Consider the following 23,839-nt stretch of genomic DNA (forward strand, 5'->3'; position numbering starts at 1 on the left):
TGCTGGACTCCAGCACGGTGTGTGGCAGATGCCATTAGCTGGTGAGGAGGCAGAGGGCTTCCGTTTCCTCATGTCTCTTGGTAAGCAGGAGTGATGTGAAAGGAAACCCAGCAATTGACATTCCTCGGAGATTTAGTTAAAAAATGATGATTCATGTCTGTTGGAGTGTGGCTTGTGGTTTATCCATGTCCTGTGTCTAGATCTTGGATAGAACTTAATTCATCTCCCAAAAGCCTCTCCCTCCTCTATCTTCTATCCCCTTTACCTCTTCCCTTTATTTTTCTCTCATTTCCCCGCCTTCAATCTTCCATTTAAAAGGGGTTGCCTTGTTTCTTACATCATCTCTGGTTTAGTCTGACATGCAGTTCTAACATGCCCATCACCGTAATCCTTGCCTGTCAGAGGAACGATTTGTGATAGCTTTTGCAATACTGTAGAAAGGATACAGATATCAGGCCCAGTTCTTCACTGCCTGGCACCTCTGGTAGTCGCTTGTTAGAGAGGAAGAACGATCTTGTTGTTAAGATGATGGACTGTGGCTTGGGAGATCTCGGTTTAATTCCCAGCTCTGCCATAGGTGTTGCAGGTGACCTTGGGCAAGTCACTTAATCGCTGTGCCCCACTTTCCCATCCGTAAAGGGGGTTAATAATCTTTCCTGTCTCTCATCTTCCATGGGCTTTGGATCAGACCCTGAGGTTGTCAGGTCTTAGAGTAAGGGGCTGTCCGTAGCTGTATAAGAAGGAGCTCTAGGAGTTACTGTAAATTGGGTCAGAACGCCGTCAGTGCTGTGAGTGGAGAATTCTTACTGGACAGCATTTCGCCCTGACCTTGCACAGGGGCATTTGGCTCTGCAAAGTCCATAGATGCTCTCAGTGAGTTTTATATTTTAGGCCGAGCTGATAGTGTCCCCTGAGGCGTCTCATGATAACACCCTGTTTTCAGTTGCTTTTCGCTTGTGTGCATGTATATGGGATTTTATTCTACTAGTTAAAGAACAATTTCATTTTGTGCATCTTTTATGCTGCCTTTCCCTCCCCAAGCGAACAAGGGGTTGAAAAACAAAATACTTAAAAATATCAGCTAACAGAGTTATAGGCTATTGGTTACCAACACGCCCCATGTAGGGGGATCTCTAAGATAGGGATTCTCAAACTAGGGATTGGGACCCGTCGGGGTTGTGAGGTTATGATGTGGGGGGTTGCAAGCTATCAGCCTCCACCCCGAACCCTGCTTTGCCTCCAGCATCTTAAAAAGTGTTTTAATTTATGGGAGTGGGGGTCGCATTCAGAGGCTTGCTGTGTGAAAGGGGTCACCAGGACAAAAGTTTGAGAATCAGTGTCCTAAGAACAGGGAAATACACATCGCTACATCTCATGTACTACCCTGGTGGGTAGCTCTTGCTAAATGTTGACCACCGTCAAGAGCTGCATTTAAAAGGGATTTTCTAAATATCCTGGTGTCTGTCAGGGTCGAATGCTCTTCTGCTGGGGAGTGATGCAGGCGGTTCCTTGAATATGTCAGCATTAGGGCAGTTTTAGTATATTAGATTGCATTCCGTTACATTACAGGATTGGAACTGGCCTGTATTTCAATGGTGAATGTTGCAGCATTAGATCAATAGAGTCAACCCTGAAGTTCTGTCTGTGCCAAGTTCCCTTTAGGGAGCAGGTGTCCTTTTAAGAGGCATAATTAACATTAAGAACCCGAATTCAACAAATCCGTGGTAGGACAGTGCTTTCCTGTGGCTTTGATTAGCAAAGCACTGAAGAGATCCGGCTGAAGTCAATGAGGTGCTGTAATGCTTGAAGCTAAGCATGTGCTTACGTGTTTTAATGAGTCAGGGTTGATGTGCAGACATGTTCCAGGCTGTACGAGGCCTAGAACGTGACAGTGAGCCCAATTCTGCTGTTGCACTGTGTGAATCTGGCGTAACTCCACTGAAGCCAGTTGAGCCACTCCAGATTCACACCAGCGTAAAGGAAAGCAGGGCCCTCAGTCTCAGTTCACAGTCTAAGGAACGGATTTGGAAAGTGCTGAGCCTCTTCGTATGGAGTCAGAAGTACTCACCACCTCGCAAAGCTGAGCCTTAGAGGCACTTACCATGTAACTAGCGGAGCCCTGCGTCAGCGCTAATCCGTAGGCTCCAAGTCCGAGGTGGAGACAGGCTGGTTAAAGCAGCGGCTTCAAGCAGCATTTATCAGATTCATGAACATATTCCTCCGTTTTAATTTACCATCCAAGCTGTTCCTCCTCTGGATTCCCCAGTTCCTGTCCTTGCACTGAAATCAAACTGAATCACCTTTCCCATTTATTTGCTTTACAAGTACTTTGTGTTCTTTGAATCAAGGGTTTTTTTTTTATTTTCTTTGAAAAATTTATTCCTTTTTTTTCCCCTCTTTAAATAAATTTATTTCCGCCTTGTTTCCTTTCTGCATGTTTACCTCGTGTCCCCTGTAGGCATGACGGCTATGCTGATGTCAGCCACTGGACTTCCTGTGCGTCTGACCTGTGCGCCACAACCTGCCAGCACCCGTAGACCCACTAAAAAACACAGCTCAGTTAAGGAAGGGAGGAAAGTGTCCAAGACAGGTAGTTGCTGCTCAAACTCTCTGGTATTTGCTTCAATCTCCTTCTCTTTATCTCTGCACTCACTATTCGTCCCCCCACCCCCCTCCCTTGGCTTGCCTGTCTAAATTGCCATGATTGGTGCACTCCTTTCATAAAGAGGAGCAGGGCTTTTCTCCCTTGCTCTAAACGCTCCTTGGCGCATCGGAAAATAAGCTTGTAAAAATAGACTGTGCCTCTAACTAACCCAACCCCGTTCAACCGGTGATTAACATTGAATAACGCGGCAGCCAAAAACACTCAGTTCAGACCTGTCCCACTGGGATCCTCTATCCCTGACAGCCATGGCTTGCTGAGCACTCTGAAGGTCAGTTGTTACTATCTATTATTTGTATTACTGTAGCACCAAGGAGAGTCATGGCCCAGGACCCAGTGGGCTGGGGGTCCCTTGCTGACCAGGGAGCTGGTGAGTCCCAGAGTTGTGGGGTCCTTGTGGAATACATCCTTCAGCTGCTCTCCAGTGGGTCTTCCGCTTGAGTGGCCCTGCTGGTCATCCCTGAGCACAAGGAAAGAGGTGTCTTTCATACAACTCAGTCCCTGGCTGTTTAGGGTTTGCCGAATGAAATGGGTTAAACCCACTTCCTACAGCTCAGCATTGGGTTGAACCGGTGGAATGGGGCCGGCTGCATGTTGGTTTTCAGTATCTCTACACAGAATGACGGCAATAGCAGCTACCGGGGCCCTGTTGCAAGGCTTAGTCATCTCCCCAGTGGTTTCTCCACTTCCTGCTGTTCCCCATCTCCCAAGCCACGCAGTCTCAGCTTTGTGGAGGTCATTGTTTCACAAACTGCCAGCCGGGTTGGGAGAGCCGGACCTGCGTGTCTGTGTGCGCCAGCCCAGCCCTGTGCTCTACCATGGGGAAAGGCCAACGGCAGAGCTAAGGTGGAAAGCTAGGTTATTCCATCCTGGCACTAGTGTGCTGACTGTGTTTACCAGCCCAGCCCCAGAGCCACTGGGATAGTTTCCCTTCCCGGCCCAAGCTAAGCCGCTCGTCCTGGGTGAAGCTGCTGGGCTCAGATTTCTGCCTTGAAGAGGGCACTTGGCGCGGAACTACACTACCAAAAAGAACGGGTCTTGTACCCAGAGCTGCAGCCTGAGCTGCCAAGTCTCAAGCTAGCAGGGAGTGTCATAGGGATGCGCCACTTCTGCCTGGCCATGCCTCCCATCAGAGTGCCCCCCCCCCCATTCTGCACTTTGGGCTGTTTGCAAATGGGGGAGGAGGGCTAGGAGAGGCAACACAGCAGGTTTAAGCAGAAAGAAATGTTGGACTGGAGGGGACCTGGAGAGATCAGCTAGTCCAGCTCCCTGCGCCGAGGCAGGACCAAGTACACCTAGACCTTCCCTGACAGGTGTTTGTCCAACCGTGTGCCACTGGTGACCCTTCCTATCAGGAAACCCAAATGGGGTCACTAAAGGGGCAGAGGGAAAAGGTTCTATGAATGCGTGGAGGGGGGAAAGATACTGGAGATCTTGGCAGTCAATGGAGGGAGGGAAGTGGGTTGCAGGGAGGTGACACTCAGGGGACCCTAGAGAGGGAGATGGAATGGGCATGCACCACCCCGGGAGGAGAGTGATTCTGGTGGAGTAATGAAAGGAAGGGAACAGAAGAGAAGGGAAAGGGGACAGAGAGACCAGGCTGCGAAGCAGAAGAGGAGAGGAAGGAAAGGAGGGTAGGCAAGGAGTGAGGGACACCAGACTTCGGAATGGGCAGGAGGAACGAGAGAGAAGGTGAGGTGGAGAAGAGACGTAGTGTGGAAGTGGAGAGCAGTGACGAAGGGCCGAGCTGGGTGAAGAGCTCTGCCCTGGCAGTGTAGGCATTGAGCTCCTGGCATTATTACAGAACGTGTATGATTGAAACACCCTGCCTGGCACTTCTCACCCATATACAGAGAGGGGTGCCTGTGCCAACGTGCTTCTGATCTACTTGGTAGCGGGAAGATGCCCTCAGAATGACTGAGGACCAGATCCTCAGGTGTTTAGGCACCAAACCAGGGCTGCCCAGAGGATTGAGGGGGCCTGGGGCAAAGCAATTTCGGGGGCCCCTTCCATAAAAAAAAAGTTGCAATACTATAGAATACTATATTCTTGTGGGGGCCCCTGTGGGGCCTGGGGCAAATTGCCCCACTGGACCCCCCCCCTCTGGGCAGCCCAGCATCGAACTGATTTCAGTGGGAGTTGGGGGCCGAAATTCCTGTGAGGATCTGGGCCTACAAGCTTAAATTGGGCTCCATGGGTCCCAGATTTGCTTGTTTAGGGCTCTGAATTATTCTGCTGCAATTCGAGCTGCATTAAAGGCCTAGGAGGGGCAAGTCACAGCAAGGGGGTGCTTGCCACCAAATGCAGCTGGAGGAATTGGAGCGGGAGGAAGGTTGCTTGGCCTGCTGGAGCTTTCCCACAGACGGGGAGCAGCGTGAAGGAAAAGGGAGGGGAAGGGCACCAGGCGGGACTGAAACAGCACGATGAATGGGTGTGGTGGGTGTAGTAGGAGGTTAGGTCTAGGCTCTGGTCATAGCCCCATTGACTTCAATGGAGCTGTTCTCCTTTTCCCCAGCTGAGGATCCGGCCCTAAACAGATCCTCCTAGCTCGGTCCAATTGTAAGTTCTGTGGGGCAGCGACAGGAGGTTTTTACAGGGCCTAGCGCAAGGGGAGCCTCTAAGCAGCATCGCACTGAGTGAGTGACTGGCTATGAAGCAGGAGCGCGGTGGACGTCACGCTGCTGACAGGAGGGGTGGTAATGGGGCTAGGACAGTGCTGTGCCGGACTCAGAAAGGGCCCGGGCGTTTCAAGATGATGGGGAATGAGTCAGGAAGTCGACAGAGGAAGGGAGAGGAGGGTATCGGTCCCTGGGAGAACAGAGGGGTCAATGTTCCCACGATGGATGTCACGTTGCCCTCCTGCCTAATCCATTAGCCCTTCTCCTTCCATCTGATCGGGCTGGAGCAGTATGTGTATTGCCCTAGTGCCACCCTGAAAAGCAGGCATGCTCCCCTGTTTGCTGAGGGCGTTTAGTGCCGCCTTGGCTGAGATCTCTTTTGTAGTGATCCTCACGTGCAGCCTAGAGCTGTTAGCGTCACTGAGCCCAGATATGGAGCAGTGCTTCCTGCAGCCGTACCTTGAGCCCATCTGTGTCAGTCACTGAATGAGTTTAGCAGATCCAGCCTGGCAGGGGAATCGCTGGGGGCTTTCTGACATTGCATGGAGCTGGCCCTAGACAGCACGCGCTCAGCTGAATCCTCCTGCCCCAGTCTGCCTGCTGGGACCTGCCAATCGCCTGCCAGCCGGACTGTGGGAATTCACCTCACTGCCCGCCGGGTAACTTGCATGGACCAACCCTCCTCAGAGTACCAGCACCTCTGTCTTCTGGAGGAAATACAAGCTTTTCTTCCAGCAGTGAGTGAGGGGTGGTACCACATCAGTGGGTGAATGATCGCTCATGGCACTTGGGCATGGTCTGAGGGGTGCTGTATGGACATACTTCCCTAGCCAGGCCTTTTCCAGCACAGATGTCCCATATTACTACACAATGGTTGGGTGTCTCTCCCCCTGGAAGAGGAGAATGACTTATTCCATTAACCGTTGTGTTTGCTCATTGAGGTTCGTTTGCTTTATGTGGTGTGAGCCCAACCCTGCGAGGTTCTGAGCATTCAGCTCCCTGGGAGTAAAGGGTGCTCAGCACCTCCCAGGATCAGGCCCTCTAAATTATTATGTCCCTGCTAGTATTAAAGGCCTCTGTCCCTGCTGGAGATCCTTAGCTATTACTGCCATGGAAATAAGCAAGGGCTACTTCAAGGGTGTGTTTCATTTTAATTAATCTTTTGCCCAGTCATCCTTTGTAGACCTGGTAGCTGTAAAGATCAGAAATGACAGTTTTACCCCTTTGGTCCTGTTATGCTTCATAAGTTGTTGCATCACAAACACACACATTCTTGTGTCCCAGAGAGCTTTGTAAACTGATGCATCCTTGCGTGAAGGCATCAGTAAACTCTGTAAATAATTCAAATCTCTCTGTTCAGATGCCCAGAGGCGTGGTAGTGGGATGCTTTCTGAACCTAAACATCAGTCGCTTCTAGCATCCTAGAACCCAGGAGGCTGAACTTTGTCAATTTCACTGATGGCTGGTTTTAAGTCCTGCATCAGCCATCCCAAATGCCTGTGTTGTTGCAGTTTGTTTCCATAGCAGCACTGCGGGATTTCACAGCTGATCACACAGAGCGTTTTAGTGAAGAGATCAGGTCTGTACATCAGCACTTCCAAGCTGAATGCTTTTTAAAAGAAAGAGTTAAAGAAACCCAAAGTGGATTATGGTGCTCTTCTGCAAATGCCCAGCCTCTATTGACTGAGGAAGAGAATTATGGATACCCTGTTGTTCTCTCAGTTCTGCAGATGATTTTCTGGTATAGATGACTCATACAGCTAGTGCATTTCAAGTTGCCTCAGCATTTCTACCTTATGTAAAAGCAGCAACGAATCCTGTGGCACCTTATAGACTAACAGACGTTTTGGAGCATGAGCTTTTGTGGGTGAATACCCACTTCCTCAGATGCATACTGATCCTCTGATACCTGATACCTTATGTAAAACAGAGAACACAACATTTTTACCTTGGTATAAAGCTACAGCACTAATTCTGCAAGAGAATGTAAAGGGGAAAGTAATACAATGAATACCTTGAGATTAGGGCCACCCCACCATTTCTTCTTCCTGGCTGTCTCAGAACCAACCACCTATGTTGGCTCAATGGAGAAAACTGGTGCAGCAGCCCAAATAGGGTAAATTGAATTGAATGCTAGTCCTTCCCTAGGGGGAGAGACCAGAGGACGCAGCCAGGGTTATGGCAGAGTACAGTATAGCACAGCCAAAACGTCTTGTAGCATGAGGTTCTCTAGGTAGCACCTCAGCCATAGCTTCCCTGCTTGTCCCCCTTCTCCTGAGGTGGGTTTTTGGGGGGCAGGAGCAGGGTGGGGTTGCCTCGTGTTCCCAGTTGCTAGTCTGTGTTTCCATGGGTGCATGGCTAATCCATCGCCCATCGTAGTCCAGCAACTCACCCACGCTAGCTCTCAGATGGGCGTAAGCATTTTGCCGATTGTCCTTCAGCTGGCAGAAAGCTGCAGACCGGGGCAGTGGGGAAGTAAAGGAAAGTACCTCCTGTACTTGATTCATTTCACACTGACGCAACAGAAAAGAGCTGAAAGGGGGTCTCAAACCTCCTTCTTAAAGGGACAGAGCACCTTGTTCCAATGGGGACGGATTCCTCCACCAAGGGTCCCATGCCGCGTTGTTCTTCTAGCCTCTCCCGATTGCCTCAAGGGAGATCCTTTCTCTGAGGTCACTAGAGACATGGCATTAGTAAGAGGAAAATGAAATAAAAACTCCAATCAAGGACTCATCCATGCCAAAAAACAGGAAAAACCAACTGCCCTAAAGCACGTCAGGCACAGCTGGGTTATTCAGTGGAGGGCGAGTCTACGCTAGAAACGCTCCGTGAGTGCAGCTGTAGTGCTGGTAGTGCAGACGCTCTGTGCTGCCGGGAGAGAGCTGTCCCGTCAGCACAACAAATCCACCTCCACGAGGGGCAGGTGGCAGCAGGAGAAGCTCTTCTGCCACTATAGCACTGTCCCCACCTGTGCTTAGGTCGATGTAAGTGACGTCACTCAGGGAGGAGGCTTATTCACACTCCTGAGTGACGTAAATTATACTGGCATCAGTGTGTGAAAGCCCTCAGTGTAGCTGAAGCTTAAATCCCCTGGCTTCAAAAACAGGAGAAAGCTGTGCAAAAATATTTGGGGGAGGGGAGAACTCACTTTCCCCAACTTTAATTAGAAATAATGTCTCCATGTGTTGTGTGTGAAATAATAGCTGCTGCAAACCATATGGCTCCTTTTCATCTCCAGAAGGAGGTGTGTTACTGCTTTAAGCCTCCAAAAACACAGCTGCTAAATGTTATCCCTGGAGAGTCCTCATCTTATCAACCTCCTACTCTCTCCAGCAAATGGGCAGCGTTAGGAAAAAGGTTCAGGGCGTGAGGATAAACCATTCTTCCCTTCCCAAATGATCAATAAAGTGCCAAAGGACCGATGGGTGATGGACGAGATTATTAGATTATGCTGTAGTATTTTTTCAACCCTGTGTTGACGCCAAAGAGCCATGGAAGAGTGTTTAGTGTTAGATGAACCAGGGCGGGGATCAGTTAAAGATTTGGACAAAGGCCTCGAAGCAAATATCCTTAAGGTACAGATTGGGGTAATACAAGGTGGTACATCTGGTGAATCATATGTGGTTGCTCTCAGATTGTGTCTTAACCTCTTGGTAGGTATAACTGCTTAGGTCTCTGCGTTCAGTTCTTTCTAAATTTCCAAATTCCCAAATGCTCAGCACCCACTATTGGGGCTGAATTTTCAAAAGAGCTGAGCAGCTGGCATGCATGAGGCACGCTAGTATCCCCTGGAGAACCTGGTCACCTCCCGTGGTGCCTGTAGTGCAGAGATCTTTGAAAACCTGTCTCCAGCTGCTCTGAACCCAAGGCTCCAGCTTTGCAGGGAGCTTCTTAGAGCTTGACAGGGCTCTTGTAGCTTCTCATGGGAATTATTGGCATAATACCAATGGATAGGGATAATGTGCCAAAATCTGGTGCCTCTTTGGTAGAAACTAGCCAGTCCTCTAGTGAATGAATCCATCCCGCTCAGGGCAGGAGACAGACCCTATGGGGGGCCCCTTGCTCTCAAACACTCCCTTGTTGGCACCTTCCCCTTGGTGCTGTGGGTTAGCGCAATGTCAGAGGAGATTGCATAGGGTGACCCAAGCTGCTCCTCCCCATGGAGGCTAGGTTACATCCTGCCAAACTGTGATGCCTTTTTCCATACCCATTCCTACGGGGCCCTCTGCTGTGGATACAGGCCTGTGCAACATTGAGGCCGGCAAAAACCCTGCTCCCCTCCATTGGTGCAGTGCTTAGTGGAGATGCAAAGCGAAAAGAGCCGGCAGGAGGCTACGAATTCAGCTGGTGTCATGTGTAGCAACAGGTGTCAGAGGGCCAGCAGCACAGGAGTGTATGATCATTTTAAACCCCAGGGCCAGAGGAGTCCCCATACTAGCCTCTAGCTTGTGAGATGGCAGAACCCTCAGTATTTTGAAGTGGTGTCCCAATTGCTGTGACCAGCAAGACACATCCTAGCTTTCAAAGTCTCTGCTTGACCCCATTGTCCTCGCCCCTCTCTGTAGCGTTTGCCTCCTCTTCCTGTCCTCGTTTTAACAGAGACTGGGGGTTCTTCTGGGCAGAGGATCTCTCCTTATTTGCTCTGTAAAACCCCACGCTCTTGTGTGGTGCTCCGTAAATCATTTGGGAGAACCCAGGGTTTATGCGTCTGGGCCGCGGAAGGTTTGAGCAAGGAGCGTCCTCAGTATTTCCGCACGTTGGTGAATCTCGCTAACAGCTTTCATTTGTCTTGTGCTGTAGAAAGGGACACGCTGGTCGATGGTGTTATGGTGCCTCCTAAGCAGACCTCACTGCTGGTGTAACTCCAGCCATCTGCTTCCCTCTGTCCTTTTGCTGCCTCCTCCTTGTCGGCCTCCTTTCCCTCTCCAGCTCCAGCCCAGAGGACAAGAAGAATCTTAGAAAGGAACAGCCCAGAAGCAGACGCTCCAGGGTGAGGTATCAGGTGCCTGATCCTGCAGTCAGAGCTCAAGATCCCAGTCACGGGCCTCAGACTGGCATTGAAGTGCTATCAGACTGGGCCACCTTGGAAGAAGTGGGCGGTGCTGAGCATTGCTTGCAGCCATCCATGTAGCTAATCTGCTTAGGGCTCAGCCCGTGCTCTCCAGCCATAGATCTCAAAGCACTTCACAAGCCTGCGAGCCTGTTGTCTGCCTCCAGGCTGGCCCAGAACCTGCAGAGCAGGCTTGTTTCCCTGCAAGGAAAGCTGGAGCTGCTGTCTTCGCAGCGACCACAACCACCTGAGAGATTTCCAGCCCTGCACGGCTTGCTTGGCTGGTCCCACCTGCCAGCCGTGCATAGAACCCAATCCCCTCCCCTCCTCCTCCAGCTCCCTGCATTCCACAACTGTTAGGCTAACGTGGCAGTTGCCTTCTAGAACATCCCCCTCCCCCTGGGGATCTTCTGGCAGGGTAAGTGCTGGGCAGGGGGAGCTGGGACCCCCCTCTCTCCACCCTGGGACCGTGGCAGAGAGGACTGACAGCACATGCCATAGCGAGCGCTGCTCAGCTCCGGATCTCCCCCTTCTGGCGCCAAAGGGAGTCAGCCTGTTCCGGGTGCCAGCGCTGCCCCTGTGAATGGAGGGGGTGGGGGGGATTGCTTGGAAACACTCTTGGATCCACGCAAGGTCACTCAACCTTCCCACTCCTGCTGGCTGGTACCAAGCAGCTGGAACCAACCCTGCCCCCCTCAACCCCAGCATCTCCCCATGGCTGAGGCTGAGATTTTCCTGCTGCCTGCGGGCCCGTGGGCCTCCCTTTGGCTCTGAGAGGCTAGACTCCATCATGTCCCTGGGGCTAAGCCAGTCCAGATGTGCAGGGGGATGGTTTTGACAGCATGGCTGGGCGGAGAGTCTTCCCTGTCCCCACCCATCAATCCTGCTGGGAGCTTGCCTTAGCCCTGGTGAGATGTCCACTGGTTGGGGGAAGAACCCAAGTCTATAGCCATCAAATAAGCTGCTGGTAAGTTTTTCACAGTGCTCCTGGTGGCAGGAGCCCAGTACCCCCGACCTCTATCTCCTCTGGCTGCGCTGGATGAGCACAAGGCTGCGAACATTCAGAGGGCAACAGAATCGCAGTGAAGGTTCCCGTGAATGGTGCAGTCTTGCTCTCACATTTGGTGGGAACTAGAAAGTAAAGGAGAGTCTCAGCTTCCATAGAGGCAACTATGCCCTCTCTAGGACGGAAGGAGCACAAGCAGCTGGATCTAATCTCAGCGGGCTGGAAAGAGACCTGAAGATACACACGCTGCTTTACCAGTCCTTTGGGTCTGGGATAGATGCTGTCACTGACCCCTTCTGAACCCCCAGGGCTTACACTTGCTGTGTATGCCACCCCACCTACGGTTAAAGAGCCAAGGCATGGCCCTTCCCTAAAGAACCGAGCTGTAGTGGAGAAGACTGAGAAATGTCAGGGCCTTGTCCTTCTCTGTCTCATCTCTCTTTTCGTGCTCTGTCCCTGGACACAGCCAGAAGGATAAACCTCCCAGTCCACCAGCACTTGGGGTCAGGGCCGTCCTGCACAAGAATATCCGGACCCCGAACAGTAATCCTTCATACCGAGAGAGCCTTTCAGCCCGGAGAGCCCAAAGGTCTGTGGGAGAGGGGAAGAGTTAGGGACTCCGAGAATGAGCTAGGAACTTGCCCAGGGTCACACAGATGGGGCTGTGGTGGAGCTGGGAATAGACTCCAGGTCTCCTGAGCCCAAGTTGGCGCCCTAAGGATTACTTTTGTTTCCTTCATTCGAAGGATGTGTATTCACCCCTCTCCACGTAGCCCAGTGATTGGCAGCTGGTCACTCGTGTCCCCCACCTTCGGGTTGGTGTCTTTAGGACCTTCATGAAGATCCTGATTGACCAAATCCATGAGGAACGAACTTATCTTTGCTCCACCACACAACCCGCCCTGAGCCAGTCCCGCCCCGGCTCCCCTCAGCAAGGCTGAATACAGGTGTGGCGTTATCATTTAAGACAAGGACAATGTTTAAATTCACTCACAGTCTCACCTCTCTGAGTATCTCTGGTCTGTTCCCCCAAACACACTCCTTCCTATAATCTCCCATGGCTCCTCCCCAATCAGAGATGGCCTCTCCCACAGGTGAATCTTCTTCCTCTTAATAGCTCCCTCAAAGGGCAGTGCAAACAGCTTCCTCTCTAAAATTGGGTCTAGCTGTGATCTACGGGGTGGGGCAGAGGCTTCTGTCAAAGGGCTCCTTAACGCAGGCAGGCTTCTGGTGAGGAACCTCTGAGCTATTTGTATTGAAATCATCTGAAGTGTCTGTTTCACAGGCTCCTGATGCCATCTCAGGTACAGACCTGCCTACAGTGGGGATCTTGGTATCAGTTTGTGCTGCGGTGAGTGTCTGGTTCCTCTAGGCCCAGCTGATAAGTGCTAGCTCCTAGAGCTGCTTTTGTCAGTTAGGACCTTTGAGGGTTCTGTGGGGTGTCTCAGCCTTGTAGGAGCGTGAGCTTTAGCCTGGCCACCTAGGCTTCCCTATGTGGTCATTGTGTCCTGGCTTGTTGAGACAGGCAGTTATACCCACAGTTGAAGGGGGGAATCTGTGGGATTCCCCAGTTCTTGTGGCTGTGCCAAGCCACTGCTTCCTGTCTGTGAGACTGTCTGTGATCCCCTGGAGAGGGCGCTAAGTTTGTCAAGGTCTGGATGAGCCCAGAAACTGCCCAGCTAGCTTGCATCTGTACTGGCCGAGCAGAGACGCTAAGCATCTTCGCCAGACCCTTTGAGCCATTATCTGAGTGAGGGCCTTGGGAACAGCATCCTCCTACCTCCTACTGCTCAGAGAGTAATAAGAAAACTGAGGCAGGGCCCCTGCCATTTGATCAGTCCCGGGCTGGCCCTGGCCATCATGGGTTTCTGGCCCTGAGCCTACTTGTCAGGTCAGTCAGGAAGATCTCCCCCACTTCTTCACCCGTCCTGAGCATTCTACGGCAGGGAATCTGATGGCTGGCAGCATGAGGATGGGATTTCTTGGCACAGGCCCGAGCTCTTGGTGCCCAGTCCCGTCTCACAACGTGCAGTGGGGTTTCCTTAAGACCAGGCTTCTCGCGGACTAGCACTGTGGGGGTGTAAACAGCAGCCATTTGTACTAGTGGGGCTCCTGGACCTTAGTTTCTTGTGCTTATTTGAAGTTATGGGCTTGCTGCAGTTATCCCTGGGTGAGGTTCTCCATGCTGTGCTCTTCAGGAGGTCAGACTGCAGAGTCATGGCCCCTTCTGGCCCTTAAAATCTAGGAATCTCTGTTCCAGGCCATCAGCTAGAAACTCTTTGTTGCTAGCATAACTCTGCTGCAGGGCTAGGGGCGGGGGGGGAGGTCTCTTGTCTTGATGGGGCGGGTTTCCCTGGAGCTACAGGCCTTGGGCTGGATCTTGGTCCCGTTGATATTAGTGGGAGTTTAGCCGTTGACTCCAGTGCAAGTCAGAATTAGCCCTCAGAAAGTAGCCTTTCAATAGCCCTTTCTTCATCTAGGAAGGCAGATGCAATGGAATTGTTACACGTTGATCTTTCTTACTGGACAAGGTAGCTTTTCATCTCCCCTCTCACTGTCCAGAAGGGTTATTCGTTTCTCTGTTCCTATTCATCAGTATGTAGCCTGGAACCTGGCCACGTCTTCTGGGCGAAAGCTGGCTGTCGAGTGCCCCTGGAATTCTTTGTGCCCCAAAACCAGGTCTTCGAGAACTGAAGAGACCAATTTGTCCGACATCCAGAGCGAAGGGAGGGACCTGAGGCAGCAGAACCTTTGCCCACTTGATCAAGGAATGTCACCTTCGCATAAAAGTGGATGGTCCTCTCTGTCTGCCTCGTAAAACTACTTTCTACTCTGAAAAGTGACTGCATGAATGGTGCCTGTCAGACACAATCCCTGTGTAACCACAACTGCTCTCTTCAGTGACCAAAATAAGTTGTAACTCCTGTGTTTTCCTGTTAGCGTTTCCGAGCTGTCGGAGAGAGTGCTGGAACCTAGGCTGTTCATCGGTGATGGGGTTGTTTATTGAGTTGCCTTTAGAAATACTGCTCTTGGCCACACCTGAGCCCAGGAGCCTGCATCCTGCTCCACAGCAGTGGGGTTAACAGGGTGACAGAATTGGAAGACAGGGTCACCCAGGTGGAACTGCCTTAATGAGCCTTCACTCTTGAGGACCCTACAAGAGGCACACAGGGCGTGTTTGCGGCACTTAGGGAAATGCCTTTTGGAGTGGTAAACTGAGGAAACCTGACCAGGGGACGCTGAGAGCCAGTTCTGCCCTTCCAGGGACACTGAGAACGTGGTGTCCTCTTGGATGGAAAGGCCTGGAGCGTCAGCCGCTGAAACTCCTCTGCCTTGTGGTAGGCCTGAATTCCTCATTGCAAGCTGCCTTTGCTGGGTCCTGTAGGCCCCTCTAGCTTTGCTGGCTGGGATGGAGGAAGAGGAGAAGGGGCAAGGAAAAATTACTGACTGGTAATAGCATTTGTCGTGGCACTCCTCTTCCCCCACCCTGCACCCCTGCGGCCCCTCTCTCATCTGTAGGTCTGTTTGGCTTTTCAGGAGGGCTGGGTGGGGAGGGAGTAGCCGAGCACTCGAGACCAGCGGAGTGACTAGTCCTCTCTTTTGCCCTCTGCTAGGTGGAGTCATAACGTTGATTGTGCAAATGTTTCCCTTTACAGGCTGGTGGAAGAGCCTGATCGCGTCTGTGATGGACACGGTTACTGGTAAGGAGCTTTTATTGCCCTGCCGTTGGGTCGCGTGGCACCTGGTGACAGTGCAAGGGGCACCAGCCCACTTTGCCCTGGCTCGTCTGACCCATCACAGGTTCTTGGCTCCCAGCTGCGTGGTGGGGGCTTCCTGAGCGCCTCTGTCCCACAAGGAGCCAATCCCAGTCTAACCCTTTTGGAAGGCAAGTGAGCTGCTTAATGGAGCCCCCTTGTCCTTTATGACCCCTGAGTGCTGAATCGCAGGGTCAGGGTGTCTGCTAGAGCAGGGGGACCCCTGAGCTGGCCAGCTCTCATTGCATTTCAGGGGGCACTGGGCATGGATGCCCCGAGGCCCCTCTGCCAAACCCAGCCCCTGCTGCCATTCAGCAGGCAGCTCACGGGGTGGTCTGCAAAATCCCACCTGAGCTTTGTGTGCATGTTTGGGGGGGCCATTGCCATTGGGGGAGGGAGTGATTTATCCCATCTCCTTGGGCTCAAAGGGAGGACGAGTTCATTCTCTTCCTACACATGGGCTGGGTCAGGGCCATGACGGGATTCTTCCTCCTTCTCCCCATGTTTCAGGGCAGGAGTGGGGGAGCCTCCAGGGGGCTTTTCACCTGTGGGAAGAAGTGTGGTGAAATGCCACCCTAACCATGCTGGTCAGGAGCAGCTAGCCCCATGGCCCATGCCAGGACTGGCAGGAAGTTGGTCTTTGACAGCTGTTTGATGTCCTACCTGAGAGGGGCTAGAAGTCTCCATTCAGAGCCTCATAGACCAGTGTCCACCATTGTGGCACTACAGGTTCTCTGCCACATAGCTGAGCTCAGTGAAAGCGCTGTACCTCCCCAGCCCCGGGGTGATCCTAGACCAGAGTCCGGGTAGGATGGTGGGTGGGGAGGAGAGGGAAGGATACCCTGAGGTACCAGCAGGGGGAAAATCCATTCCTGTGCTGAAGGGCAAGCCCTGGGACTACAGTGGGGCGTACATGCTTGCACTGGCTCTCAGCTTGGGGAGAACTCAGGTGAATATAAGGATTTCAGGCCCTGCTCCTCAGAGGTACCTAGGCACAACTTACATGAAATCAGTGGGATGCCTCAACACCTTTGTGGATCCGGGCCTCTGCCCAGTTAGTAATTCTGGAGACTTGCTTTCATTGTATTAAGAAACCCGCTTATTTTAGAAACCCCAATGACTTGTGTTCCGTGGGAGGTGCTGGCCAAGATCAGCCATGAGGTGTTCACAAGAAAGGCCCTTTTCTTTCCAAGGAAGTGTTTGCTTTCCTGCTAGGAATACAGCATCCAGCAGTGATGCTTATTGCACTCTCATGCTGCTTCATGACATAAGGAGAACACCTTGACAAGTGCTGGGTCTGATCTTGGTTGTGTCTTCACTTAAGATTTTTGCCTGGCTCGCTTTGGGATGAGAGCACTAGTGCATCTAGATAATGGTTTTCAGACCGTATGTGTCCCAGTGATGTAGGATCTATGGCACTCTTCCATCGTTGCAGTGTGTATGGTTCTTGAGCCTGGTTCTGAGACACGGCAGCAAAATACTGGTCTTTGAAAGGTGGCAGTGTCTAGTATGAGGGGCGGGCATAGGACAGCCAAGTGTCGGCAGACTAAAGAGGGTCCTGAGGTCTGCTTCAGATTGACTGAGCGTCCGCAGCTCCCATTGACTTCAGATGGAGCAGCGGCTGTTAACCCCGTGCAGTGGTAGCTTTTACGACCTGATTCTTTCTCTCTTTGGCATTTACCGAGAGACATTTTCTGGCCTGTGTTTTGCAGGACGTGTGAGCACTGGTCCCTTTTTTGGCCTTAAAATCGACACATTTCCTGCACCCGTAGCACCTGAGCACTGTAGCAGAGTAGCGCCGACCAGTCACAATGGCCCCTGCTGAACTAACTTGCTCCAACTCTAACCCTTAACCGTTTTCCTCGGCAGGCTGGCCTGCCCTGCTTTGCTCTCCTCTCTCCTTAGCCGCCTCTCGCTCATGTTTATTTCCCGATGGGCTTTTTTTTTCTCTTCTTCCCTCTCTTTCTTCAGTGAGCCCAAGCGAGCATGAGCAGGTGGTGAGGAAATACTTGGAAGAGCTGAGAGGAGCCCCCGCTGATGAGGTGAGTGCGAGGACTCAGAGGAGTCTCTGACCACACCCCCCAAAGAGGGAAGAACGGAAGAAAAGAAAGCAGTTGTGGGCTGGATAAGAGGCTGCCTTACTGCATATCGGGAAAGGCTCGTGTGAAACCTATACAGTTCTTTAGCCTGTTCTCCAGATCCTCAGCTGATCGCTTCACGGACGCTACGTTCACACACACCAGCTGAGGATCTGGCCCACAGATGACTTCCCAATGGACCCCCTGTTAATGGTCTTGTCAGCACTAGGTGAAAAGGCCTGTTGGTTGGAATATCTTGTATCTGCAAGGCCTGTACGCTGCCTTGAGCTCTCAGACCATACCTAACAATGCATGTCAGTGACGCTCCAGGGTCCCTGTTCCTGCCCTGGGACACCACTGCTCTCTGCCTTTCTGGTGGGTGTGTGAACTGGAGTGTCTCCAGACTCCAGCACAGCCAGAGTTTGAAGCAACCCAAACTTCCCTGTCTGTTGGGAAGCACCCAAACAAATGGGAGGCAGTGGTGGATGCTGACTTGGGACCTTAGACTGGTAAAAGTGTCCCCAAAGGCTGGGACATGTATTTAGAGGGTCCCGTGTGCAGACTCTAATGCTTGGAGGAGGCAGCTGCAATGGGACCTCCCAGCAGAATATTTGCAGCTCAAATGTGTGTTGCCTACGGAGATCTCACGGGGGGGGGAACTGCCTTGCTCAGCAGCTGACAAAATACATTTCAGTGCCCCTGAGTCCGCTTTGGCTCCAGGAGCTCTGAGGAGGGATATACGCTGCTACTCGAGATAGGAAGTTTTACAAGGCTGCCTCCTTATTTAGCCTAATCCTCAAGTGCAAAGAGGTTTGGCTTCTTCTAATCTGTAAGCGAGTACGCTGCTCTCAGACAGAGACCAGACTAGCGAACCCCACTCCCAGATTGGGCTGGCCCAGCTTTCCAGGGCGCTCTCCTCCCGTATCTACGAAAACCGTCTCGTCCCTCCACCTTTCACCAAAAACTCCAGGGTGTAAACTTCCGATGCTAGCCCCGCTTGGCCATTCACTTGTTAGTTGCTGGCCTCTAAGCCAGAGGTTAGGATTTCAGGGTGTAGGTACAGTAACTCCTCACTTAACATTGTCGTCCTGTTCCTGAAAATGCCACTTTAAGCAAAATGATGTTAAGTGAATCCAATTTCCCCATAAGAATTAATGTAAATGGGGGAAGTGGGGGGGTTAGGTTCCAGGAAATTATTTTTTTTTTTGCCAGACAGAAGACATTATGTACATTTTAAACAAGCAATTTAAAACCGGTATTAAACAGGCTGGCAACCCCCCTACCAGCTCCCATACATCCCCCCACCCCACCCCGCAGAGCCTCCCACCTGCTAGCGGACCCTGCAGATCAGCGCCTCACCCCACCTCCTGCATGCAGCAATCAGTTGTCTTGTGGCGTTCAGGAGGCTGGGGGAGGAGCGAGGAAGCAGCACGCAGCCTCCCTCCCTCACCTGCCTCCTGAACTCCACAAACCAGCTGATTGCTGGCAGGAGGTGGGGGGAGGAGGAGGAAGGCACTGATCCGCAGGGTCTGCTGGCGGGTGGGAGGTGCTGGGGGGGCATAGAGAGCTGGCGTGGGGGCTGCCAGCTGTGGACAAAGCAGGCAGCCAAATGACGTCATAGCGGAGCATTGCCCAACTTTCAACGAGCATGTTCTGTAATGTAGCAGAGACGTAAGATCGATACAACATTAAGCGAGAGGACATTAAGTGGGGAGTTACTGTATAGGACTTTGGGATCCTTCAGGATGGGAAGTGGTGTAGAAATACCTTTTTTTAATGAGATTATAGGAACAGATCTCTAGAGATCACACTGATCGGCAAGTCAAATAAACTGGAAGAATCAGTGTTTTCCCAACAGGTAAAAGCTTGGGGGTGGGGGGACAGGGACTTCCTCAGACTTCAAAGGGGGTTTTTAATGCCACTGAAGACTAATTTTAAATAGTCTGTCTGGCAAGCTGATGCATCAACAGAACTAATGTTGAATGCAGCCCGATGCTGACGGTAAATGGCGTCTCTCCTTGCTCTGTTTCAAGGACTGTATCATCTGTATGGAAAAGCTGGCATCACCGTCTGGCTACAGTGATGCCTGTGAGTGCAAGACAATCAAGCCGGAAGCGGTGGGGCAACTGACCAAATGCCAGCACGCTTTCCACCTGCTCTGCGTGCTGGCCATGTATGCCAATGGGAACAAGGTACTGCACCGGCCTGACCCACTCTTCCCTACGAGACCTAGCGCGGCGGGGTCCTGCCCCATGAGTAGGGCCCAGGACGGCAATACAGATACTAGTGCCAGTGTCTTCACGAGTGTCGTGAAATCCTGCTGACGGTGACCCTTTTCACCCACAGGATGGCAGCCTGCAGTGCCCCTCCTGTAAAACCATCTATGGCGAAAAGACAGGCACCCAGCCGAAAGGGAAGATGGAGGTTTCAACTTTCACTCAATCCCTTCCCGGCCACCAGGACTGCGGGACGATACAGATCGTGTACTCCATTAGCAAGGGAATTCAGGTATGCAGGCAGCCATAAGCCCCTCGGGGCAGCGACTGTCTCCGGTTCTGTCTGAACAGCACCCAGGCCCTGCTCCATGACTGAGACACCCAGGGTCTGTCGTCATGTGCCTAGTACACAGACCGTGAGCTAAAGGAGCCGGCGTTGGTACAGGATTGATTGATTGCCTCTATCTGTTGCAGGGGCCGGAGCACCCCAATCCAGGGATGCCATACACAGCCAGAGGCTTTCCCCGGTACTGTTACCTTCCCGATAATGAGAAGGGCAGAAAGGTAATGAAAGTTCTGATCCAAGTGATGACTTCGCCAGTAACTGCCGCTTGACCTGAGTCTGGTCTTTTTCCAGTGGGGCTGAATGGACTTACTTGAAGTCTTACAAGAACCACGCGCTCACTCCCCGTCTGTGCAGTAACTGAATTCACGTGGTGGCTCTTAAGTTGGCAAACCACAAGTGACTTGCAATCTTAGTCCGTGGCTGGTGCGTCCTCTGCCTGGAGCACGAGCACATACTTCATGCCTCCTACAATCAGGCAGGGTTTTCTGCAAGGAGCTGAGTGCCTTGGACTTCCACTGAGTTAAGTGAGTGTTGGCACTCGGTACCTGGCAAGGTGGGTCCCTTTGGTAACTGCAAGGACAGTTGGGTAAATGGAGCAGATTGATAAGGGAGGCTGTGGAATCTCCACATCTCCTTGGTTTAATGCCATGTTTTTGGAGGAGGGGAAAGGCACTGGAAGCCATTGGCGCCAGCTTGTACCCATACCAGGGATGGATTAGGAGGATATTGCATAGATCCAGAGGGAGCAGGGCTTGCATCTCCTGCCTCTCTGGGAGGGAAGGAAGTCGGTCTGCTGGTGCTGCGGGTCATTAATACTGATACTTACCCACCTTTGCAGAGTGCTTTGAAATCCTTAGGCGAAAGGGGTTAAGTGTTATTTCCCCCACACTGTACAGCCAGGAAACTCAGGACCAGAGAGGGGAAGTGATCTGCGCCAGCTAGGTCAGGAATAGAGCTCCTGACTTGCAGCCTGTTGCCCCAACCACTAGGCAATGCTGCCTTCACCACTTGGGCAGCGTTCCCACCATGTGGCCATTGAGCCTGGGAAAGCAGGGAACTGCAGGGAGGGGAAATCGGCTCTGGACTTGGGTGGATAATCGAGCTTTCCCCTTTGCCGTCTCTAGGTCCTGGATCTATTGAGGGTGGCCTGGAAGAGGCGCCTGATTTTCACCGTGGGCACTTCCAGCACGACCGGCGAGAGCAACACGGTAGTATGGAACGAGATCCACCACAAGACGGAGATGGACACCAATCTCAGCGGCCACGGTTACCCCGACCCCAACTACCTGGACAATGTGCTGGCGGAGCTGGCAGCTCAGGGCGTCACCGAGGCCTGCTTGAGACAGTAACTCGCCTCTGTCCCAGCTCCGCGTCGCGTCTGTGCAACGCACAGCGCATGCCTATCCCAGCCTCTGGCAGGCGGCTAGTGCACTTATCCCTGATGCCTTAAGTTCCTGTCCCTTATCACTTGTGTTCTGAGCAATAACACGGTATTTGGGAGTCACGTGCTCTGTACAGGCTGTTTTCTGGAGAGCAGGTTATTTTTGTATAAGCAAAGGGTCCTGATGTTGGGGTCTCGGGTGTGACACCGGAGCGCTCCTGCTGCAGCCAGGGCATGCTTGGAATATCTTCCCTAGGTGGCCGATCAACTCGCTTCTGTGTACTTTCGAAGCACTTGGGAAGTCCCAGTCCTGCTCCCTCGCTGCGTAGAGGGACCTCTTGCTGGCTCTGGATCAGCAACGAGTGGCCAGTAATGTCCGTACTCATCTGGCTAATGCACGGGAGCACTGCTCAGACACTGCCGAGTGCATCCTTTCTCCCCCTTCTCCCCGGGTAGCTGATTTAATACATGTGCTGTACTCCTAATAAACACTGCATTGCTATGGAGAGTTGTCGTTAGCCTTGAAGGAATCTCGTGTGTCTGATACTTTAGTCTTTTTTTGTTCTGATACATGGTCCTTCACTGGAGTTTGGCTAATGCTGGAGAGAGCCAGACCTACTGTTCTTCTGCTAAAGATGGTGGTGGCCACCTGTCCTGCCTCAGCAGGGCTTTCTCCATCAGGTGTGACCCAGTGTGGCAGGGATACAGCAGAAGCAATCCTGCCAGGGGGAAGGATGGTTCCTGGGGTCCGTGGATGGGCCCTGTGTCCCTAGTCATTGGGGTGCTGTTGTCGAATTAGGAGTAGTGAGGTGGTCTGCTGCACAATGCAAGCTGTGCCTTTCCTGGCTGAGGCTTTGCAAATAGCGCCGCAGGTCTCGAGGAGAGAGCAGGGCGTCGTTCCCCAGCAGCAGAGTCTAGGGGCTGTGGTCAATTCCCCACCCTCCTCAGATGCCATCCTACAGCATTACAGAGCTGTCCAACAGGAGCTGAGACCCAGCAGCAGCAGTCCCCAGGTGAGACAGGTTAGCAGGTGACAGCCAGAAAACCCCTCCCCAACTGCAGCTTCTGGCTGAACAAAACCAGGGGCCCTGCCCCTGCATAAAGAACTTAGCAGGCTCTAAACTTGGGTAGGAAGGGAGGTATGAAGCTAAGCACAGCCTGAGCCCTCAAGGAGTGATGCAGTGCCCTGAACACTGGCTTGAAGTGGCCTGGCACTCCAGACTAGGTGAAACACTCAACAGTGATCAAAAGATGGGACGTGCTGGCACTTAGAGGGATTACTGAGGCATGCTCTGCTGTCGTTAGCCCTCCCTGAGTCCTCCCTTCAACTCCAGCAGGGGGGCCGGGCAGACATTAAAGTGTTAATTGAGGAGGGGCAAGTGTCTTCCCTTCCAGGCAGGAGTAAGTTAGAACCATGGAATATCAGGGTTGAAAGGGACCTCAGGAGGTCTAGTCCAACCCCCTGCTCAAAGCAGGACCAAGACCAACCCCAACTAAATCATCCCAGCCAGGGCTTTGTCAAGTTAGTGAGGCTAAGCTCTGGTCTACACAAGATAGGTCAATGCAAGACAGCTCACATCAACCTAACTGTGTCTACACTAAAATGTCACTTAACTCCACCTTCCCAGGAGGCGGCGAGACAAAGTCGATGGCAGTGGCTGGGTAGACATGGCCTTGCTTACGTTGATTGGTGCTGGTTTTCGTGTCCGGGCGGGAGCCTGTGCACGGCTCCACACCCAAAAGTTGCACCAATCTAACTACATTGGTTTCGAAACCAATGTAACTAAACCCAGGCCACCCAGTAGTGTGGATGGCCCAGATACTCAGAGATATTTAGGTGCCTCGCTCCCTTTGCAATTAATGGGGCCAGGTGTCTAACTACCTCTGGGCCATTGGTCTTAGCTCGGTTTGAATTTTAGCGGAGACCAGTTTGGAGGAATGTGGCGAAAGGACGCCAGGGAGAGGGAAGCAGCAAACCAGGGCCAGGCAACAGGGTGGCCCATTTCGGTACAAACACGCTGGGGGAGTTCCAAAAGGTCAGTGTGAGGGAACAAGGAACTAACCAAGCAGCAACTTCACCAGGTGCTGCATGGTTTGTTCCAACCTCTTGTCCCCATAGTGGCATCAGGATGCAGCCAAGCGAGGGTTGGTGTTCATCCTCTGAGTGCAGCAGGCTCCCGGCAATTGTTTGAACAAATGAGGCGGGGGTGGAGGAGGCAGGGGACGATAAGCAATTTGCTCTGTGTTTGTACAGGGCCTAGCACCGTCCACAACTGGGCCTCCTCGCTGCTACCGCAATGCGACTGACGTCTCCTCCCAGATGATGGCTCCTGGATTCTGTGAGAGTTGGGGATAGGCCCAGGGCAGCTTAGCTCAGAGGTGATCCAGCTCTTAACCTGTTTCCTCCTGGCTTGGCGAGTACCCCACGCCTGCAGCCGTGCCTGTGCTTACCCTGGAGCGTGTGAGTGATCCCAGACAGGAGAGTGAGCAAGATGAAGCATTGGCCTGAGCCAGTTACGGGACAACGCCTGAGCTCAGCTGAGCTGTGTGTAAGTGGTTGCGGGACCGGGGCTTCAGGCATTACTGACGCCAAGGGTCTTGCTCACATCCTGCCTCTTTACTGGGTTAACTGAGTGAGAGGACCCATGTTAACCCTTAGAGCCCTGCCCAGTCCTTGCACCATCACGACTGGATTATGAGGGTGCTGCTAGGGGGGGCGTTATGGAG

At 52.3% G+C, this 23,839-nt stretch overlaps 1 protein-coding gene across 5 annotated transcripts in view; it reads left to right on the top strand.

Moving 5' to 3' along the window:
- The window catches only part of DTX2 (deltex E3 ubiquitin ligase 2), a 68,028-nt gene extending 46,410 nt beyond the window's left edge, over positions 1–21,618 (top strand). Inside the window, exons 6-12 of one of the 5 annotated variants that reach the window (XM_050929111.1) lie at positions 2,459–2,590; positions 14,993–15,037; positions 17,063–17,133; positions 19,203–19,361; positions 19,516–19,677; positions 19,860–19,949; positions 20,856–21,618. In XM_050929111.1, the coding sequence (XP_050785068.1) occupies positions 2,459–2,590; positions 14,993–15,037; positions 17,063–17,133; positions 19,203–19,361; positions 19,516–19,677; positions 19,860–19,949; positions 20,856–21,080 (884 nt within the window). In that variant the 3' untranslated portion in view covers positions 21,081–21,618. Of the gene's footprint in view, positions 1–2,458; positions 2,591–14,950; positions 15,038–17,062; positions 17,134–19,202; positions 19,362–19,515; positions 19,678–19,859; positions 19,950–20,855 lie in introns of all 5 variants that reach the window. The other 4 variants (XM_050929112.1, XM_050929114.1, XM_050929115.1 and 1 more) reach the window with 4 other exon arrangements.
- Positions 21,619–23,839: the final 2,221 nt, after the last annotated feature.

This window comes from Gopherus flavomarginatus, chromosome 19 (assembly GCF_025201925.1).
Source record: "Gopherus flavomarginatus isolate rGopFla2 chromosome 19, rGopFla2.mat.asm, whole genome shotgun sequence".
NCBI lineage: Eukaryota > Metazoa > Chordata > Testudines > Testudinidae > Gopherus > Gopherus flavomarginatus.